This window comes from Rhinolophus sinicus, linkage group LG07 (genome assembly GCF_036562045.2).
Source record: "Rhinolophus sinicus isolate RSC01 linkage group LG07, ASM3656204v1, whole genome shotgun sequence".
Taxonomy (NCBI): domain Eukaryota; kingdom Metazoa; phylum Chordata; class Mammalia; order Chiroptera; family Rhinolophidae; genus Rhinolophus; species Rhinolophus sinicus.
The window spans coordinates 80,519,211-80,536,789 of record NC_133757.1 but is presented as its reverse complement, the minus strand read 5'-3'; the positions used below and the strand labels follow the sequence as shown (position 1 = coordinate 80,536,789).

The window sequence follows — 17,579 nt, the reverse complement described above, 5'->3', positions numbered from 1 at the left end:
GGGACCTCAACCCTAACCTTCACATGTCACCACACCACGAAGCATCGACTGCCACATTCCACTACTAGGGCCAGCCAGGATGTTTTCGTTACAGATGCTTAGACAACAAATGCCCAGGAAAGGCAAGAGGGTGTGGCCTGACCCATGTTGTCCAGGGAAAAGGGCAGCCTGGAGCAGGCAGCAGGAGATGGGACTGGTTCCCAGGGACGGTGGGATGCAGCCTTTGAGCTTCAGCCCAATTCTCCCCGACAGTCCTGGCACCACCAGGGGGGCCTCATGGTGGGGAGAGCTGTGCCCCTGTTCCTGCAGGTGCTCATGTCCAGGCCTGCCCCATGGTTCTGCTGGGATCGCACTCTCCCTATTTGGTTAAACTAGCTCCTGCTTGTCTGGTCATCTCCTCCGGGAAGCCTGTTCCAACCACCAGAGGCAGACCCACTGCCTCCCTGGGCTCCTGGTTTCCCCACCTAGCAGAGACCACGATGCACTGTAACACTCTTGATTGTGTGAGTTCCAAGAGGAGGGCCAGTGGGGGCCTTCATCTCGGACACCCCGTTTGTAGGCAAGACAGATACACAATAAACACACCTAAGCCCCGTCAGCCACCTCTCTCCAGCCTCAGCCTGAAGCACAAGCTGACTTGTCTGGCTGCTCCAAGATAAAACCCTGGGCCCAGTACCAGGCTCCCCCGGAGCCCAGGAGTTGGGGGGGGCCACTTACCAGTTGAGTAGGGGTCCGACTTGTGGTGCCGGGGTGAAGGGTGGTGCTGGATGACTTGCTGAGGCTTCGCAGGCTGGGGTGGGGGCGGCTGCTGTCCCGGGGGTGGGTGGGGGCTGTGGGCCTGGGGGTGGCGGGGCTGCTGGATGTGGGTGGGGAACTGCATGGATTGCATGTGCACAGGCCGGGGAGGTGGCTGGTGCTGCGGCTGGGGGGGTGGCTGCGGCTGGGGGGGTGGCGGAGGCGGCGGCGGCTGCTGTAGCTGCTGCTGCACGGAGGGGTGGGGTGGGGGCGGCAGGGGGGGGGGCGGCTGGGACTGCACCTTCACGGAAGGGAGTAGAGGTGTGGGGGGCTGCACCTTCTGCAGCTGTTGCAGATAGAGCTGCATCTGCATGGAGGTGAGGGGCGGGGTGGGCGGCTCCTCATCCTCCTGCAGCAGCACTTGGGGTGGCTGGGCCATGGGGGGCTGTGGGAGCAGGGGGGGCTGGGCCAGGGCGGGCGATACTGCTGGGGGTCGGGCTGGCTTGGGGGGCAGGGCGGCGGCTCGATTGCTCGGCCGCGATGGCTGCTGGGGCAGAGCATTGTGCAAAGCTGGAAGGACACAACAGCGCACAGTGAGGCTTCTGAGGCCCCAGCCTGGCCCTTCACTCTATGCTGACCTCCTGCCCACCTCCCTCCAGCCGGCACTCTCTCCTCAGCCTCCCAGTAACTCCAGAACAAGGAGGTCCCAGGAAGGTCTGCAGATGAGGCCTTTACCAGTCACCCCGCCCTGTGCTGAGCCGTCCAGCTTTCTCGCCCGCCCTCCCTCCCACTGCTCCCATCTTCACACTCACCCTGCCCCCAACCGCCCTGTCTGGGATGACTGTATGTCCCTCCACCCCTGACTGGGAGCTGCAGATGGGTCACATAATTTTTACTCGCAATGCCTGGCCCAGCAGAACTGAATCAGTATCTTCTGTATCACAGCACTGATTCTAGGCCAAGCCTATCCTGGGGTGTCTTAATTCCCACAACGGCCCCGGGAAGGTGCTGACATCCCGTGACAACTAGCGCTAAGATGGGTTCCAAGCGTTGCTCCAAGTGCCCAGTCGCAGAGTGGGGAGACCAGGACAGGAAGGGGCCTGCCCGCACCTAGGTGGCCACAGCTGCAGCTCACCTGGAGGAGAGACCACCGAGTGCTGGTTGAGATGAGGCGGAGTGCTGTGCTCAGGCGGCTGGGGCAGGTGAGGGGGCAGCTCGGGCTGCGGCAGGTGCAGGATGGGTTGAGTGAAGTGACCAATGGGGTCGAAGACGCTGCCTGGGAGCTGGGGCTCCAGGACGGGGACCTGGGCAGCGATGAAGGGTGGGGGCGAGGATTTCATTGCAGGAGCAGCCTGCTGTGGCATGGAGGGTGGGGGTGGTGGGGGCGGCGGCTGCTGCTGGGGCGGCGGGGGCGGTGGGGGTTGCTGGGGCCCGGGGCCCGGGGCCTGCTGCAGCTGCTGGTGGTGGTGATGATGGTGCTGCAGACAGACAGACACACAGGCTGACATCAGTCAGGCAGAACCCCCTGAGCCAGCCCCGGGGTCCTCCCAGGACCACAAAGGCAGGTGGCCACCCCTCCCCTGGGACGACATACCTTCTTCTGCTCCCTCCCGGGGTGCCCCTTCTTTTTTGACTTTGGAGCCATTTCTGCAGAGGAAAAGAGAAGGTAGTGAGGAGGAGATGGAATTGCCTTGGACGCAGAGCCAAGAGAAAACAGGGTGAATTCAGAAGGGCTGGTGACCACGAGACAGGGCTAGCATCTGTCTGGGATGGGACTGGTCACGGGGAAGAGAGACAATCTGGGGTCACCCACAGGCCTGCCACTTTACTTGACAGGGACCATGCCTGGAAAGCCTCCTGCCCAGCTCCTGACCCCTAGCTCCCTCCACGGATGACACCCGGGCATTGGGGGCAGAGCGGCAGAAACCTTCTTGCCTAACATCTCCCCTTATTTGCTGATCAGAGGCCACTAACGTGACTCACGAGTCTGCACCCCAACCTTTGTCGTGGAACCACCATGGTGTTCAAAATGATCACATCCATTTGACAGATGAGCAAAGTGAGGCCCAGAGAAGGTTAGGGACTTGCCCCAGGTCCACTGCTGTGAAGTAGCCAAGCAGTGGCCTCCAACTGACGTGCACTCCTTCCCAGCCCTCCAGGGCTAGCAGATACGCGAATTGGGGTGAGATAGTGTGGTACCGATGTGGGCCGAGGCCTGGCTACAGAGCTGTGGGGACAGGTGAGCAGAGTGCTGACGTGGGAAAGCCACAGTGTGAGCACATCAGGGGAGGGAGGGAGGGAAGAAGGGAGGCTGGTCAGCCAGCCTCCCTGGGACCTCCGGGAACAGAGGCGGCGCTCAATGCCAGGGCCAGACTCCCCTTCCTCTTGGGAGACTGGTCTCAGAGAAGGTCCAGGCTGGGACACAGCAGACGTGCTTCAGGGAGAAGGCAGTATGTGCCCTGGTTCCTCAGGGGCCCACAGCTTGTTGCCTCCACTGTGTAAACATGTCTGCGAGGAGTGTACAAGAGCCAGCAAGCCCCAGCATGTCCCACTCCAGACGTTTATGCTAAGGAACTTGCCAGCTGGATGCCCCTTGCCAAACCCCACAGGTTTGCAAACCCCACAGGGAAAGAGGCCCAGCTGGCACTTATGGGCTAGGAAATGATGAAGTTGCCAACCACCAGGTGGAGGTGGGACTCCTGTCGCCTTTGCCTGGCATCCCCTGAGCTCCTTGATGGGGTGCTGGCTCTTGCTGCTGGGCTCAGAAGACAGGCTCTGCCCAAAGCAGGGCTACCTCCGCTTGTAGCTGCTTCACGAAGGGCCATGCTAAGCTTCTGTGAGGCACATGGCCTCGAGGTGCCAAGTGCCACCACAAGGGATGAAAAAGGACCTTGCGCCCTGTGAGAGCTCACCACTCCATGGAAAAGACAAGACAGCGACACAGACCTCGGCAGCTAGACACATTCTCATACAAATGGCAGCAACTGGGGACACCTGGGACATGTGAACCATAGGCCCAGCCCCAAACAGGATGCTGGGTCACAGTAAGAAACCCGGGGAGAGGGACACTCTCATGGGTAAGACATACAAAAGGGGGGAGTTTAGGAGGTTTGCAGGATCAGGGCCACAGGACATCTGGTAGCTGCAGGGTGGGTGTTGGGGGCAAAGCACTGGACTAGAGAGGGTGTAGGCCCAGGTCAAAGGGACCCTGCATGTGCTGGGGGCAAGCTCAGTGCAGAGGCCACTGAGCCAAGAAAGTGGAAGAGGCTGGGGTGCTCCTCATGAATGGGCTCCTCTCCCTGAACCAATTCCATTAAGATAAAGTGTAGCTTGTGGGAGGCTGGGGGCCGCGGCTCATATGCTGGGCATGCTTTTGGAGGGCCTGGAGGAGCTGGGGGAAGAAGGGGGTCGATGGGTCAATTCTGACCAGAAGACACGTCATGGGAGAGAGAAGAATGGGCTTGGTCAGGGCAGCCTGCCATTTTGTGGCCTTAGGGAAGTAGTTTTCCCCACCATGTATCTACCGCCCTGTAGGCCCTGAGCAGAGAGGCCCATACGAGAACTTGTGGGGACAGAGTGCAACAAGGCCCTGGGGGTTCTAGGCAACAAATGTGGGCTGCCTTGGAAAGGTCACCCCAGAGCTCCGAGGCCGTGCCAGGCAGGATGGAGAGAGGCTGGGAGGCGCCCAGCACACTCCCAGCTCCACAGGACTAAGGGGCTGGCAGCGGGGACCAAAGGAGCTGGAGCCTGTTTGGAACATCGCGTCTGGCTCACGTGGCCTGAGCCTTGTATCGTTGTGACTGGTGGGAACACAAGACAGGAAGTGCACGGCTTCACGACACACCAGCCCCAAGACACCCCCACACAAAACTCTCTAGAAAGGGTTACATGAAGATGGCCTCAAGTACTGTGTGATCTTTATTCCATGAAAATCTTGAACTCAACACAAATGTCATCTTTACATAGGATGGTAATTGTACAAAGAATTAAAATGTTTTTGTAAAATCTGATTAAACACTGATTCCTCCCCCCACCCTCCCAACTCAAAGGAAGGAGACAGGATGGAGGGTAAGGGCAGGGCAGAGGCACGGAGCCCCCCAACTGAACTAACTGGGGAGCCTTGGCACTCGTGGACGCCCGGGCCTCCCACCCCTGACAGCAATTCCTCGGGCCCCAAAGCCCACTGGGGATCAGGCCTGGCTGGCACCTCCCACTGCCCACACAAAGGGGCCTTTAGTCCAAAGTAAGTGGGCACTGCTCTCTGCTGGCTTCTGGGGTACCGGGCACAGGTGACAGCTCAAGTCTAAAGATCAAGTTCTCTGCTAGATGGAAACCCCACGGACACAAAGGACGGAGTCCTTGGATAGTGAGAGCAAGGACCCTGCAGGAGAGCTGGCTTGTGGCTACGGCCCATATGCAACTGTGTGGGAATGGCTGGGGGCGGCACACGGGCAGACACTGTGGGAACGCAGGCTGCCATTTGTTCCAAGACAGCAGAATCTTCCCAGAAAGACAATGCCAGCGGCTTCCCAACTGTCCTGTGGGAATCTCCAGGCATGAAGCCCCCTGGCCTCAGCCAGCCAGGCCAAGCTGCACTGGGAACACATCAGGCACAGGCCAAAGGGCAGCTCAAAATAGTCTGTTTGGCAAATAGAACTTGATTGGAAGCCGACCGGCCAGAGGATCAGGGCGCAGCCTGGGGCTCTAAGCAGCACTGTAGGACCCTAGGGGTTCTGGCCAAGCTAGAGCTAGAACCCAAGGCCGAGGCCAGTCTGGGCCAGGCACAGATGTTGCGGCCTGCTGACAGTGAACTGCACCTCCTCAAGCCTGCGTGCAGTTCCAGAAGGCTGACTCCAAGATGCGGCCAGGCCTTGAAGAAGTACACACCAACTACACTTAAAAACGCAATCCTTAGGGAACTTCACATCAGGCAGTTTCTGCTGAGATGCTGGATTCATGACCAAAAAAGGGCCAATATTTATTTTTAGAGCAAAAAAGCCTATTCAGTGTCTCTCAGAGGACGTGGATGATGCGGCCGCCCTGGCCTGCCCCATCCCATCAGCTGCCATCATTCCAGGGCACTGAAGACGAGGAGGGTGCCCGTGGGCCACGCCCCTCAGAGATGTGCAGGGAGCCGGCCCCGAAGGCTCTGACACCCCCACCACTGACCAGCTCAGTGCTCTGGGTTTTGAGAGCCCTTTCTCGCCCACTAGGCCAGACCCTCACCCCACTGGGGGGCAGGGCTGATGGGCTCCAGGGGCCAGGGGAGCTGGCTGCATGGCCACTCCTCCCCGAGTGCCCTCACCAGAGGCCTGCCCGGCAGCGCCTGTCCATTGTAGCCTGCTTCTAATCACCTGGGAGGGACGGAAGGCAGCCAAGGAGGTCCTTTCCCTAGGAGACTTTAGAAGAGGCCAAGGAAGTTGGGAAAACGCCCAACAGGCAACAATGGGAACACAAATCGAAGGACTCCAAGGACTCCAGGGGGCTGTGAGTCAGCTGTGGCTGGCGACAGCCTCAGGGGCCACCAGAGAAGGTGTGCTGAGGGACAGCCCCGCTCCTCACTCGGGAAAGCTCTACATGCTAGATTGTTCTTCCTTAGGCTGAATGAGATCTCCCCCGGGCTAACAGCACTGCCAGGTCCAGGAGGGAAGCGCTTAGGATCCAGAGTCCCAGAAAAAGACGGAGGGATGAAGAGAAGAGAAAACATACTGGTGACGGGGCCTTGCACAGAGCAGCACCACACGTGTGCGTGTGCAGGGGGACTGTCATCACCCTCTGGGAGATGCCCCCCACCCGGAAGGCTGGGCAGGACAGCCAGGCAGTCTGTACACAGGAGGCCGGGCGCCCAGCCAGGCAGGCAGCCTTCCCGGAGGCGGGACTAGGCGTGAGCTGCTCTGATGGACATGACTAATGCACCCGGGGACAGGCCCAGGGCTCTGAGAATTCCATAACTTGATGGAGTCCTGTCCCTTTCACGGAAGAAAATGGACTTAAGCTAGAGCTTGCTGGGAAGGAATCTGGAACTGAAGACCGTTTTATTAAGAGTCCGTGTCCAATGATTAGGCAGGACCTACATAGAGGGAGAGAGAAACCAGTGTGAGAGAAATGGTGTGGAATGTACCGTTCAAGTCACAAGAACAGAAGAACCGCAGACCGAGCCAGCCTCCTGTGCCCTGCTTGCTAACAGGGCACCAGAGAACGGCGCCGGAGCCTAGGAACCCTGCCCCAGCCTGGCCAGCCTCCGGTGGGGACAGACCCACCTTCCCCCCTCAGACGGGCCACGGACGTCTACACTACCACCCTGAGCCTGTTTATGCTTCTAGATAGACCTGCTTCCTATCATGGGTCCCCTGTGCGCCTGAGTGCACTCTGGCATCTCCTTTCCAGTCTCAGAAGGTGAGAGGCCCCTCTTGTCCTACTTGCCACCATCCTGCAGCCCAGCCTGGTGTGCCACGCTATGAGTCCCCACTGACTGAGCTCATCCCCCTGCTTTGTTGCACCTTGTTCATCTCAGGGAGCTTACGCAGCCCTCCCTCAGCGCTTGTGCGAAGGGAAGAAAAGCCTCCAAGACAGGGGCTCTCGCGTGTGGGACTTCCAGCTAATACCTCATCTCTGCATTCCTACAAACCCCAAGAAAAAAAATTACAAAAAGAGGAACCAGTTACAGACACTGTTAAGGAGGGGGAAAAAAGTAAAAAAACGGGCTGAGGAGAAAAATCGTCCTTTCTTTTTCCAAGGCATCCAATCTGGCTCCCCTTGACCTGGGATAGGCGTGGGGTCATTCCCACCCACACAGCAGAGCAGACGCCTCTGCTGGAGTCACGGATGCACCAACACTGCACTCCCATGGTCCCCCAGTGTGTGCATGGGAAAAACCCGCCCACCAGCCGGCCTCTTACTCAGGGTACATTCCACAAGGCTGGCCCCACCCAGGGAGCCCCAGAATCCCACCAGCTGCGACCCCCGTGTGTGTGGGTATGTGAGGGGTCAGCTGGCAGTGCGGGCACACCGGCTACAGCGCTGTTCTCCAGGTCTCTGCCTGCTCCCTGCCCCTGAGAGCAAGCGGCACGCCCTTGGAGCTGGCAGCAGCAGGCCCCAAGAACGACTGGGACCAAGTCTCTCAGAGACCCCGAGGGTCGGAAGCTGAGGCCGGCTGCCTGGGAAGAATGTCCCATGGCCTCCATCTGCACTTTCAAGCTCAAATCTTTCCAAAACATCAAGCATTCCTTTTTCCCCTGGAGCTATTAAAAACCGCCCACATGCTCCAATCCTGGGAAAAGGAAACGAGACTAAATAAAATAGCTGGAGTGCACTCCTGCTGCAACTAAGCCCAGGCCAAGTCCAAGATAACTGTCCCATGCCTCCCTCAACCCCGGCCCCAGCCCAGGTCCCTGGGGGCAGCAGTTGCTCCTGAGAGGGACACGAATTGTGTCCACCCCACCCTGAAAGAACCCGATCAGCAAGGTGATGGGGGGAAGCTGAAAGAAGAGCCCTCGGACATCCCTGGCCCCACATGGGCAAGGATGGCATGATCCCAGCACTGGTGACAGAGGGGCCACACCTCTGCCCACAGCCCACCTGGGACAGCAGCGGGAAGAGGGGAACCAGGGCACCCACCTCCAGCCTGCCCAGCTGAGATCTACAAACGCCTTAGGGGTACTCAGCCCCTTCTTCCAATACTGAACCACTGAGCAGTTAATATTTCAGCAAGCACTGAACCTCAACAAAAGACCACAACCCAAGTGACGGTGGGTTCAGAGGATGTGGTGGGACCAGTCAATCGTGCTGCTAGGCAGTGGGAGCAGCATGTAGTGGTCGGGGACCAGGCTGGGAAAGCGGTGCCCCTGCCCCCAGCCCACCATTCTGTGAGCACACGGCGTCCCTGAACTGCAGCATGGCCCCCAGGACCAGCCCCGTGCCCTGAGCTGTCCTTGGCATCCATGTCTAGATAGCGGCCAGAGGAGGGGTCCACCTAACACCCCCCATGCCTAATTTAGTGCCTCTGGTTTCTTTCGGTGACTCATGTCTCAGGGCTGTGTCAGCAGAACTGACCCTTACTTAACACAATGACAAAAATAGGTCCTTTCAGGAATTTCGGCTCCAATCCAAATGGACACACAAGAACAAGGAGGGCAAAAACAATTTAAGCCCCAAAAGATCAAGGAAAATACCTCCAACGCCCCCCGGCCCCCAGAAGAACTGCTTGTAACTGGTTGCAGCAATCAGGGCTGCCGGGCTCCATGGACCCAGCACGAGCAGCTGCTGGAGGATCTGCCTGGGAAGCGAGTGGTTTCCTGGGTGGGATGGGGTGGTGATAACTGCATTCAGTGGTGCAGGGCACAGGCTCCCACCCCAGGACATGCAAGGTGCAAACCCACAGGGCAGGTCCCTCCGGTGAGCAGAAGCCCCAGCCGGCTCACGACAGGGCTCTCCAGTGCACACTAATGGGGAAGAAAAAGCCAGGCCCAAGAAGACAAAAGGGGACCTGCACAAAACCCAGGATGGGGAGGGTGCCTGGGAAGAGGGACAGGCTGGAGGTGGCTGGACTGCTGGGGCCCGGTGCCTACAGCTCCGAGACTGTAAATCTCGCCCTCCTTCCCGCCAAGACAGCTGTTCCCAGGACTCTCAGATTACTTGTTGCACAATCTTTCCACTTTCTTTAAAAGGGGGAAAAATGTGAAAAAAATAAAGAAAACATCTTGGCAGCAGCAGAAAGCTGCTGGAAATGCCGTCACGGACGCCCCACTGAGGTGGCAGCAGGCGGGTGCAGGAGTGTTCCTGTTGAAAGCAAACGCGCCCTAAAGAGGAGCTCAGGCCAGGGACAAAGGCCACCGTCAGAGCCCCCTAAGGCACCACACCAGCCAAAGCAATTCCTCCTCAGCCAAGCTGCACCGTTTTTAGTGACCAGGTCCCCTGCCAGTTTTAGCCCTTAAAGAGTTTAGACTGGTTGGGTCCTTAGGAGAAAGACTGCGAAACCCCTAGAAGGAGCAGCCTGCAAGGAACCCGAGAGAGAAGGCAAACTGAAGATATGGCTAGCACCCAAAGTGAGAAGTCAGTGGCTACCAGGAATGCTAATTCGGCCCAAGAATAGGGCCATTCACCCAGCTAAAGGCAGTGGGCCTGGCGGGGCATGGGGTGCAGCACCCCCTGCTGGTTGATAGATAAAAAAAGCAGTCGGGGGGGTGGTAGAAAAGGGGTAAAGGATGGCAACAGAAGTGGCCCGTGTACAGTAGGTCAATAAATACAAAACATGGCCTAATGAATTTCACCTCATTTGGGCCCATGGAAAATGACGTAATCCAGCATTTGAAATCCTGGAGGAGCCCTCAGCCCCCCACTCACTTGGGAAGCCTGGTACCCTAACTGTAAAAGGGAAGTGACAGTGACGACGCCCAGAGGCCCCTGCTTCTCCAGAGCGAGGCAGGCTGAGCCTGAAACGAGGTCCTCATATGTACACGCCTTGGAGCAGCACCGCTCTTCCCAGCTGCTGAAAGGAATCCTCAAACCTCCATGCTACCGTCAGGTCCCATTATTTACATGAACTGATTCAGTGGAGCTTATCTTTTACTTCCAATTAGAGTAAAACACCAGAGAAAGGACAGGTCCATGAAAGAACATGCCAGGCTTTGTTGTCCAAACACACGCTGCCCACTGTGTGGAGCGTCGGGCTGAGTCCCAGGGCCAACTAGCAGGCGATCCGCAGCTCTGTCTGCTCAGCTGATGGAGCAAGACCTGTCCAGGGCCACCCCGCGGACAGAGAGACAGCCAGCTTCACCTCGCAGCACGGGCTGGTGGCCAGCTTTCTTCCCTAGCCCCTCTGGGCCAGCCTGAGCATTTGCTCCCCTGAGAATCATCAGAAAAGCACCCCGCTGGAGGAAAGGCCCTGTCTCCCCAGCACTGCACGGCTCTCAGTGTCTCCACCTGCCCCCCTCCCATGCTGAAGCTGCTGCTCAGGGGGGGCACACGTGCAGACCCCTGGAGCCTGAGGGGGACTGTGAAAGGTGCAGGACACACACGTCCAAGTGTGTGCAGTCAGGAGCGGCCCACACAGTAGTGAGCACACTGAGGAGGATGGCAGTGCCCTGAGTCCAGTGACAGCAGGGGCGACAGCAGGCTGCTCCACACCTGCTGAAGCACATCACCTGGGACGGTCGCACCACATGCAGGGAAGACTGGGGGGATAGGCAGGGTTACACTAAGATGGATGCCACCACCTGAGCCCCAACACCCCACCTCCCGCTCCCCACAGGGACCTGCAGTGTCAGCACCCTCAGCCACTTGTCCTCTCAGCCGGGGTGATGGGGGAGAGAAGTGGGCGCTGGGCTACCCACTGCCGCAGCTGGAGGATTGATGGGGTGGCTCGGTAAGTTCCGATGACCACACGTGGCCTCTGGTAGCCAGGATACAGGACAGAGCGGTGCCGAGCGAAGGCAGGAATGCGACAAGGATGGAAGGGGACCCTAACCTGTTTCGGAGTCTTCGCTGTCGGACGAGCTGGACTCACTGGTGCTCTCCGACTCGGACGATGAGAAGCCTTTCAGCTTCGAGGAGCCGGCAGTCACATCTACTTTTTCGGCTGCAATAAAGCCACAGGGACTGCATGAGGCGGGGCCCGAGCCCAGGGCTGCTCTCAGCCCAGGCACACTCTACTGCCTGGAAGGAGGGCCAGGGGGCACTGCGCCCTGTGAGCCCGAGGGCTGCCCCTGTGATTGGCCCAGATCCCCAACAGGCCCATGTTTCCCAGTGGAAAGATGCTAGCCTACTGCCCACTAGCCAAAAAATTGGCTTATGTTGGAATTTTAAGCCCCGCTCCCCCAATCTCTCAGAATCCCACGTGCAGAGTTCAGCAGGATTAAGAGGCAGGCAGGAGGGAACCTCCTAAGACGAGGATTGTCAGGCTAGGGTTCCCTCAAGGACTTTTCTGGAAGCGGGTGAAGAGAACCCAAGAGGACATGACAGACTGCCAGAGACAAATCAAGACAAGGAGAGCCCTGGGGAGGGGCCCACGGACCCCTGGAGTCGGTCCGGGCTGGAATGAAGGCTGTGTGCAATGCTCTGCTGGGGATCCTAAGTCCTCGTCATAAGACAAAAGCTGAGTCAAAACAAGTTACCTGTAGCATGAAAGGGCTGCCTGGGAGACTCAGAGAGGGAGCCACGCCATGCTACAGGAGGACGGCAGGCAGGCGCAGAGCCGCCCTAAGGCCTTGCCTCCCGGTCTTGCCCCTCAGAGGCCCCAAATGGTGGCGAGAGGGTGGTTTTGGGTAGAAGACTCAGTGGCAGCAGCTGAGGACAAAAGCAGCTGCTGCGCAGAGTAAGCCTTAGGGCACTGAGGTGCAGGTGGGCCCCAGAAGGTCACAAGCCAGTGAGGTCAAGAAAGGCACCAACAACCCAGGGTAGAGTGTGATGTTACAAGCCTCCAGAGGTGTCCATGTCAAGGACAGATTTTATCATTGGAGAAAAAGCCTGCAGAGGGAAAGGGCCAAGTCTGGAAGGCAGTCACCTGAGGTACCCAGGGGACCTCCAGGTTGAAAGGGCTAGAGGAAGCAGCTCAGCCCACCCTCCTTTGTCTGGGACCCCCTCCAGCCCCAGGGGGCCCAAGGGCACCTTGAGGTTTTCGTTTCTTCCGCAAACAGGAGGTGACGTAGCGCTCCAGTTCCCGTAGGGTGGATGGCTTCAGGGTCTCGAAGTCGATCTCAATCTCGTCGGGGTTGGAGTTCTTGAGCGAGGGCTCCCGTGACTGGATGATGTGCACCACGCGGCCCAGCTTCTCCCCGGGGAGCTTGTTGATGTCCAGGCTGAGCTGGCGCTTCTCCTCGTACGACATAGGCTTACACTTGTCCTCCTCCTCTGACTCGTACGCTGGAGGGGGCTTGCTCTTCATGGGCACCGGCTCCTTCTTGCTACGAAGGGACGATGCAGACGCCATCAGGAACGGGTCCCCCAGGAAGCCGGGCACCCACTCCTCCATGAGGGGCTTGTGAGAGGCTTCCATGCCCCTACCTGGCTGCTTTTCACAGGAAACGGGGTGGGGGTGGGGGACTGCTGTAGCCTGTCCTTGCTGTCTGCACATACTACTTGCCATACTCCCTCCCTCGCCAAACCTGGTGAGTGCCAGAGGCTCGTCCTGGGGAGAAGGGCAGAGGTGGCCTCCCTACGACCGGGGCAGCTGGGGTCCCCACTGGGGCAAGTTGAGGGCACAGACCTTGTGTTGCTGTTGCTGTTGTTTTTCTTGGTCTTTTTGGGAGGAAGTTCCTTGGCTTTGCTTTTCTTATTCTCCTCCACTTCCTCTTTCTTTTTGTGCTTTTCTTTTTTCTTCTCCTTCTTGTCTTTCTCTTTTTTCTTTGGTTTGTTCTGCTGGGGCTGCGAGAGGGCTGCAAGCTGCTCGTGCACGGCTTTGAGCTGCGGAGCACACGGGAAAGACACACTGGTCACCCTGGTCTCGGCACGGACCCCCAGGTGTCAGGGCCCAGGGGTGCAGGAGGGGGCTGGCTGTCAGCTCTGTGATCTGCTGTCCATCCCACCCAAGCCCTGGACTTCAATGGTGGCCAGAAGAACCGCCTAAGCCTCAAGGCTATCCTGGTCCCAGGAGAAGGGTCCCTAGCAGGCTGGGCAGTAGTGCAGACACTGCAGCACTAGAGACTGATGGCTGGCTTGTAGGGAGCAGAGCAACCATGCAGCCGCAGGAGAGAATTTCCCGGCTCGGCCTCCTTCCAGACACTGAAGGATCCAGAAGCCTTGCCTCTGTCCAGATGACCACCGTGTCTCCCCCACCACATACAATGCACGGATGTGTATGTTCAATGTGTCCGTGACTTAGCACAGGTGGGAATTCTGCTCCTGCTGGGACTCCAGAGCCACGACTGCCCAATCCCTGGATTCCGGGGGGAAGGGGGCTCCTGCTGCCCTTACCTGCTCCTGGAGCTCAGCCAGCCGCTGGGCTCGCTCCTCCTCAGAGTCGTCAGTTGAGCTGTCACTGTCTGAGGAGCTATCGCTGCTGCTGTCACTGGATGAGGGCGGGGCCACAACCTTGGTGGGGGGTGGCACCGCAGGGGAGGACACAGCCACCACAGCCTCCTCAGGCTCGTCTGGCATCTTGGCAAAGCGCATCTCGAATACATCCTGGGGGGAAAGCCATGCCCATCAGGGCTGCTGGGTCCCCAGGCATATGGGCAGAGGGTGGCTGGGCCATGGCCCAGTGTCACCACAGCTTCACTGGCTGTTGGGATCGACTGACTAGGAAGCAAGCAGGAGGGTCAAAGAGGACTGGGCCATCAGTGACCTCTTCCTGCCACTAAGGTGAGGGGCTGGCCTGGGCTCCCTGGCAGCAATTCCAACACTCCTCTCTCAAGTCTCACACTGAGGCGAAAGGACCTCCTGCTGAGGTCTGGCACCCACGCCCTGGGAAGCACAGCCCAGGGAAAGACAGGTACCTAAGTCCAGGAGGCAGCTGCCCACTGAAGCTGTCAGTCTGGGGAATCCTTGATAGTGGGCTGAGGGCAGGACCCCTAGTGCCCTGTGGCTCCCGTTAGGTTGGCACTCCACACATCCTGAGGGAGCCTTCTGGATGCCAGGCAGGCACCAAGACACACAGCGGGCAGAACAGGAGGCACTGCCCAGCTCTAGTTCACATTCCCGCAGGGAGTGGGTGGGGTCTGCAGTTTTTGAGTGTTCTAAGCAGAGGGGACAGCAGGTGCAAAGGCCCTGCCTGCAGTAAAAGTATTGTCAGCGCAGAGCCTGCGGCCAGTGCGGAGGCCGAGACCCTGCTGCAGGAGGCACATGTCTGCCTTCTTGCTCCTCAGATCACCTCTGGGGGACGGAACTGAGGAGAGCTGTGCCACTGGCTGAGGTATCTCCAGGGCGTGCCAGGCAAAGTGAGAAAGGCACAGGACAGCAGATGTGGGGGTGCTGAGGACAGGCTACGGGAGGGAGCTAGCGCTGCGAGGTGTAAGCAACCTGAGCAGAAGCTACTGGGCTACCGAGTTCAGGATCCTACCCTCAGGAGACTCTGAGACTTCCAACTCTAAGATCCGGGAATCTAACGGGACTGTAGGGTCATGGAGCTCCAGGGTAGCAGCCCCACCCGGGCACCTGGGGGTCCTGCTTTGTGCCATCTCACAAACCAACTGGCAGGGCCCTCCCTACCCCGAGAGCTCCATCATGGTAAATCTAGTGACAACAGAGGACAGCAGTGGAAGGAAGAAGGCTGGCTTCCCAGCAAAATTTGGGGACTTGCTTTAAGCCTTGTTAGTCACCACAGCATCTCACAGCACGGAAGGGGCTTTAGGAGGGCAGTGCGGCCCAGGAGACCCAAGAAGGCCATGGGGTTGAGCTCCAAGGCTGCTGTTTCAAACTGGAGCACACGTGACAGATCCAGCCCTGGAAGCCTACTGACGTCTCTCGAAACGCGGCTTCCGCTCTCCCCTGCCCTGGACAGCAGGGCAGCATCCCCCACACTCTGGGGTCCCCTCCACTCGGCCTCCCGAGGCAGCTCTTCCTTCCAGCAAGGAACTTGTCTGGACCCTGCTGTCTGAGTGGTTTTGTGATTAAGCATTAGAAGGGCAATACCTTTCTAATTTATTCACAGAGAAACCCCGGAGCAGGGTGAAGGGCAATGGAAAAGAGAGGAGGGAGGGGGCTTCACACCAGGGCAGAGGCCTTGGTGGGGACTCAGATCCCCCTGCTCATGATGCCCTGGATGTGTGGGCAGGCTTGGGTCCCTGAGTGATCCACACAACCATCTGGAAGAGCCAGGACTTCTCCCAAGAAACAGGGCAGGTTAGAGAAATGTGTCTGAGAAGGTGTTAGGGCGTCAGAACCCCACGAAGGGAGGAGGGTGGCAAGAAGGGCCCAGCACCCAGTGCTGCTGGGCAGTGACCCTTTACCAAGTGGGAGCTGCTTTGTGCCACCTGTTTGTTGGCCCTGCTTCCCCATCAGCTGCCAGGCAGCACTACCCTTGCCACAAGGACGTTCCTGTTCCCCCCCCCCGGGAGGGGGGAGTTCTAAGGAAACGGGGGATGGCACTTACCCTGGCTCGTCCCAAAGTAGACCCAGCTCCCCCGCCTGGCATGCTGTCATCTGTACCCCACCCCGAGAGTCTGGGCCACATACACTGTGACTCTTTGCATCAGCAAACCATACTGGTTTCAGAGCAAGTACCTCCTCTCGCTTGACTGGTGACCAGGTCACCTACTCTGGGCCTACGTCAGACTCTTGGGAGAAACACATCCCACACCCCTTTAAGTGAAACAGAGATGTTTAGATGCGGGGAGGTCTCAGTGCCCAAAGACCTCCCAGGTGAACCGACCCAAAGCCCATGCAGCTGGAGAACCTCGGGGAGAAGTATGGCCCGTCAGCCCCTTCTCAGCCATGCCTGGATATTGCTGTGGGGTTTGGCCACACTCAGGGTGTAGAGGCTGGAAAGAGGGAGGCAGCGGGAGGTTTACTAGGTGCCAGGGTGGCAGCAGTGAGTGGGAGACCCTCAGACACCTCCACCCCCCAAAAGATTCCCATCTCTGGGATCTAATGCAGGATCTCAACATACTCTTCAGCTTAATTTTTTCCTTACTGTAGAAACAACTGCATACCACTTTAATTTGCACTTCTTCTTGACATAAAACTGGTAATCCACATGGGTACTAAACGTCCTAAATTATTCCTCACTTAACAATAGAGCAGAGGGCAGTACCACCAGCAGCTGTGGTTCCAAGCCACCCTCAGGCTCCTGAGGAAATTCTGAGCCCAGGTTTATGACCAGGGCTGCCAGGCAGTGGGACGTGGGTTTTCTAAAGGCCCAGAATTTAGAAGCTGGAAGAGGAAAATAAAGTGGATCCTTTTCCGTGTCACACTTCCTGGGGAAAGCCCAATCCCTGGGCATAGCCCAAGAGACTGTAGGTCCCCATACCTCTAAACAGAGGCAAACCAGGGCTGGGGCTTTGTTTACCCCCGTCTCCATTGGGGAATCCAGCCAACTAAACCATGCTGACCTGGGAGAGCTTTGAGAGAAGGAAGAAAAATAAAGCCAAAATGCCATAAACTGCCAACTGCCTTCCAGATGAGAAGTCCGCCACCTGTCATGTCAATTCCCCACCCCCCCTCATTGCACGTTACATGCAATGACATGTAACATGGTGAGCCACCTTGCTGCAGGTAAAGCAGGCTGGGGGCGGTAGCAGTCCTGCACTGGCCCACATGGGTACTGCCCCCTCCTGAAGTGGACCCTCCCTGAGGGCAAGGACGTCATGCAGTCCAGCTTGGTACTTGGTGTCCATGTTTAGAAAGTAGCTGCTGTGTGGCAAGCATATCAGTGGTCTTGCTATGGGTAAACTCCATGTTTAGGCATGGTCACTCCACTCCCAGAAGGAGAAAAATGAAAAAACACCCAATACTTAAAACAGGCACAAAAATTAGGAAGACAGAAAGTTAGAAAATGAAAGAATGCTTTCTTTCTTCTTTTTAAATAAAGTTGCTCAAAACAGCAACCTTTGGTGCTGGCAGAGAACTTGCTTTGGTTTAGTTGTCTGCATCAGAGCAAATAAAGGGTGTGGGTACCAATCTGGGCAAAAGCTACTTTAGTCCTGGGGGGTGGAGGTGTCGGGTCTAAGGTGCTGTGCTGAGGGCACCACTGCCACCTGGTGTTCACATATGAAAATTGCAGTGAAATGAGCTCCTTCAAGGATGGGAAATACAAGACAACAAGCAGTTTGACTCTGTGAAGAGAGCCAACAGACAGCCCCAAATGAAGGGAGCCCCCCTCTTCCAAAATAACAAAGCCAAAACAAAACAAAAACCACTAAGAGGAAATAAAACTAAAACAAACAGTAGAAATGAAAAACCTTCAAGTCTGA

General features: G+C 57.8%; 1 protein-coding gene across 12 annotated transcripts in view; it reads right to left on the bottom strand.

Annotated features, from left to right (window-relative positions):
• BRD4 (bromodomain containing 4) overlaps positions 1-17,579 on the bottom strand; it is a 76,912-nt gene that overhangs the window by 4,854 nt on the left and 54,479 nt on the right. For 11 of the 12 annotated variants that reach the window (XM_074338023.1, XM_074338025.1, XM_074338017.1 and 8 more), the window contains 7 exons: positions 13,645-13,854; positions 12,938-13,134; positions 12,340-12,635; positions 11,201-11,311; positions 2,330-2,382; positions 1,871-2,213; positions 718-1,305 (listed from right to left, as the gene is read on the bottom strand). In XM_074338023.1, the coding sequence (XP_074194124.1) occupies positions 718-1,305; positions 1,871-2,213; positions 2,330-2,382; positions 11,201-11,311; positions 12,340-12,635; positions 12,938-13,134; positions 13,645-13,854 (1,798 nt within the window). The remainder of the gene's footprint in view (positions 1-717; positions 1,306-1,870; positions 2,214-2,329; positions 2,383-11,200; positions 11,312-12,339; positions 12,636-12,937; positions 13,135-13,644; positions 13,855-17,579) is intronic. The other variant, XM_074338028.1, reaches the window with a different exon arrangement.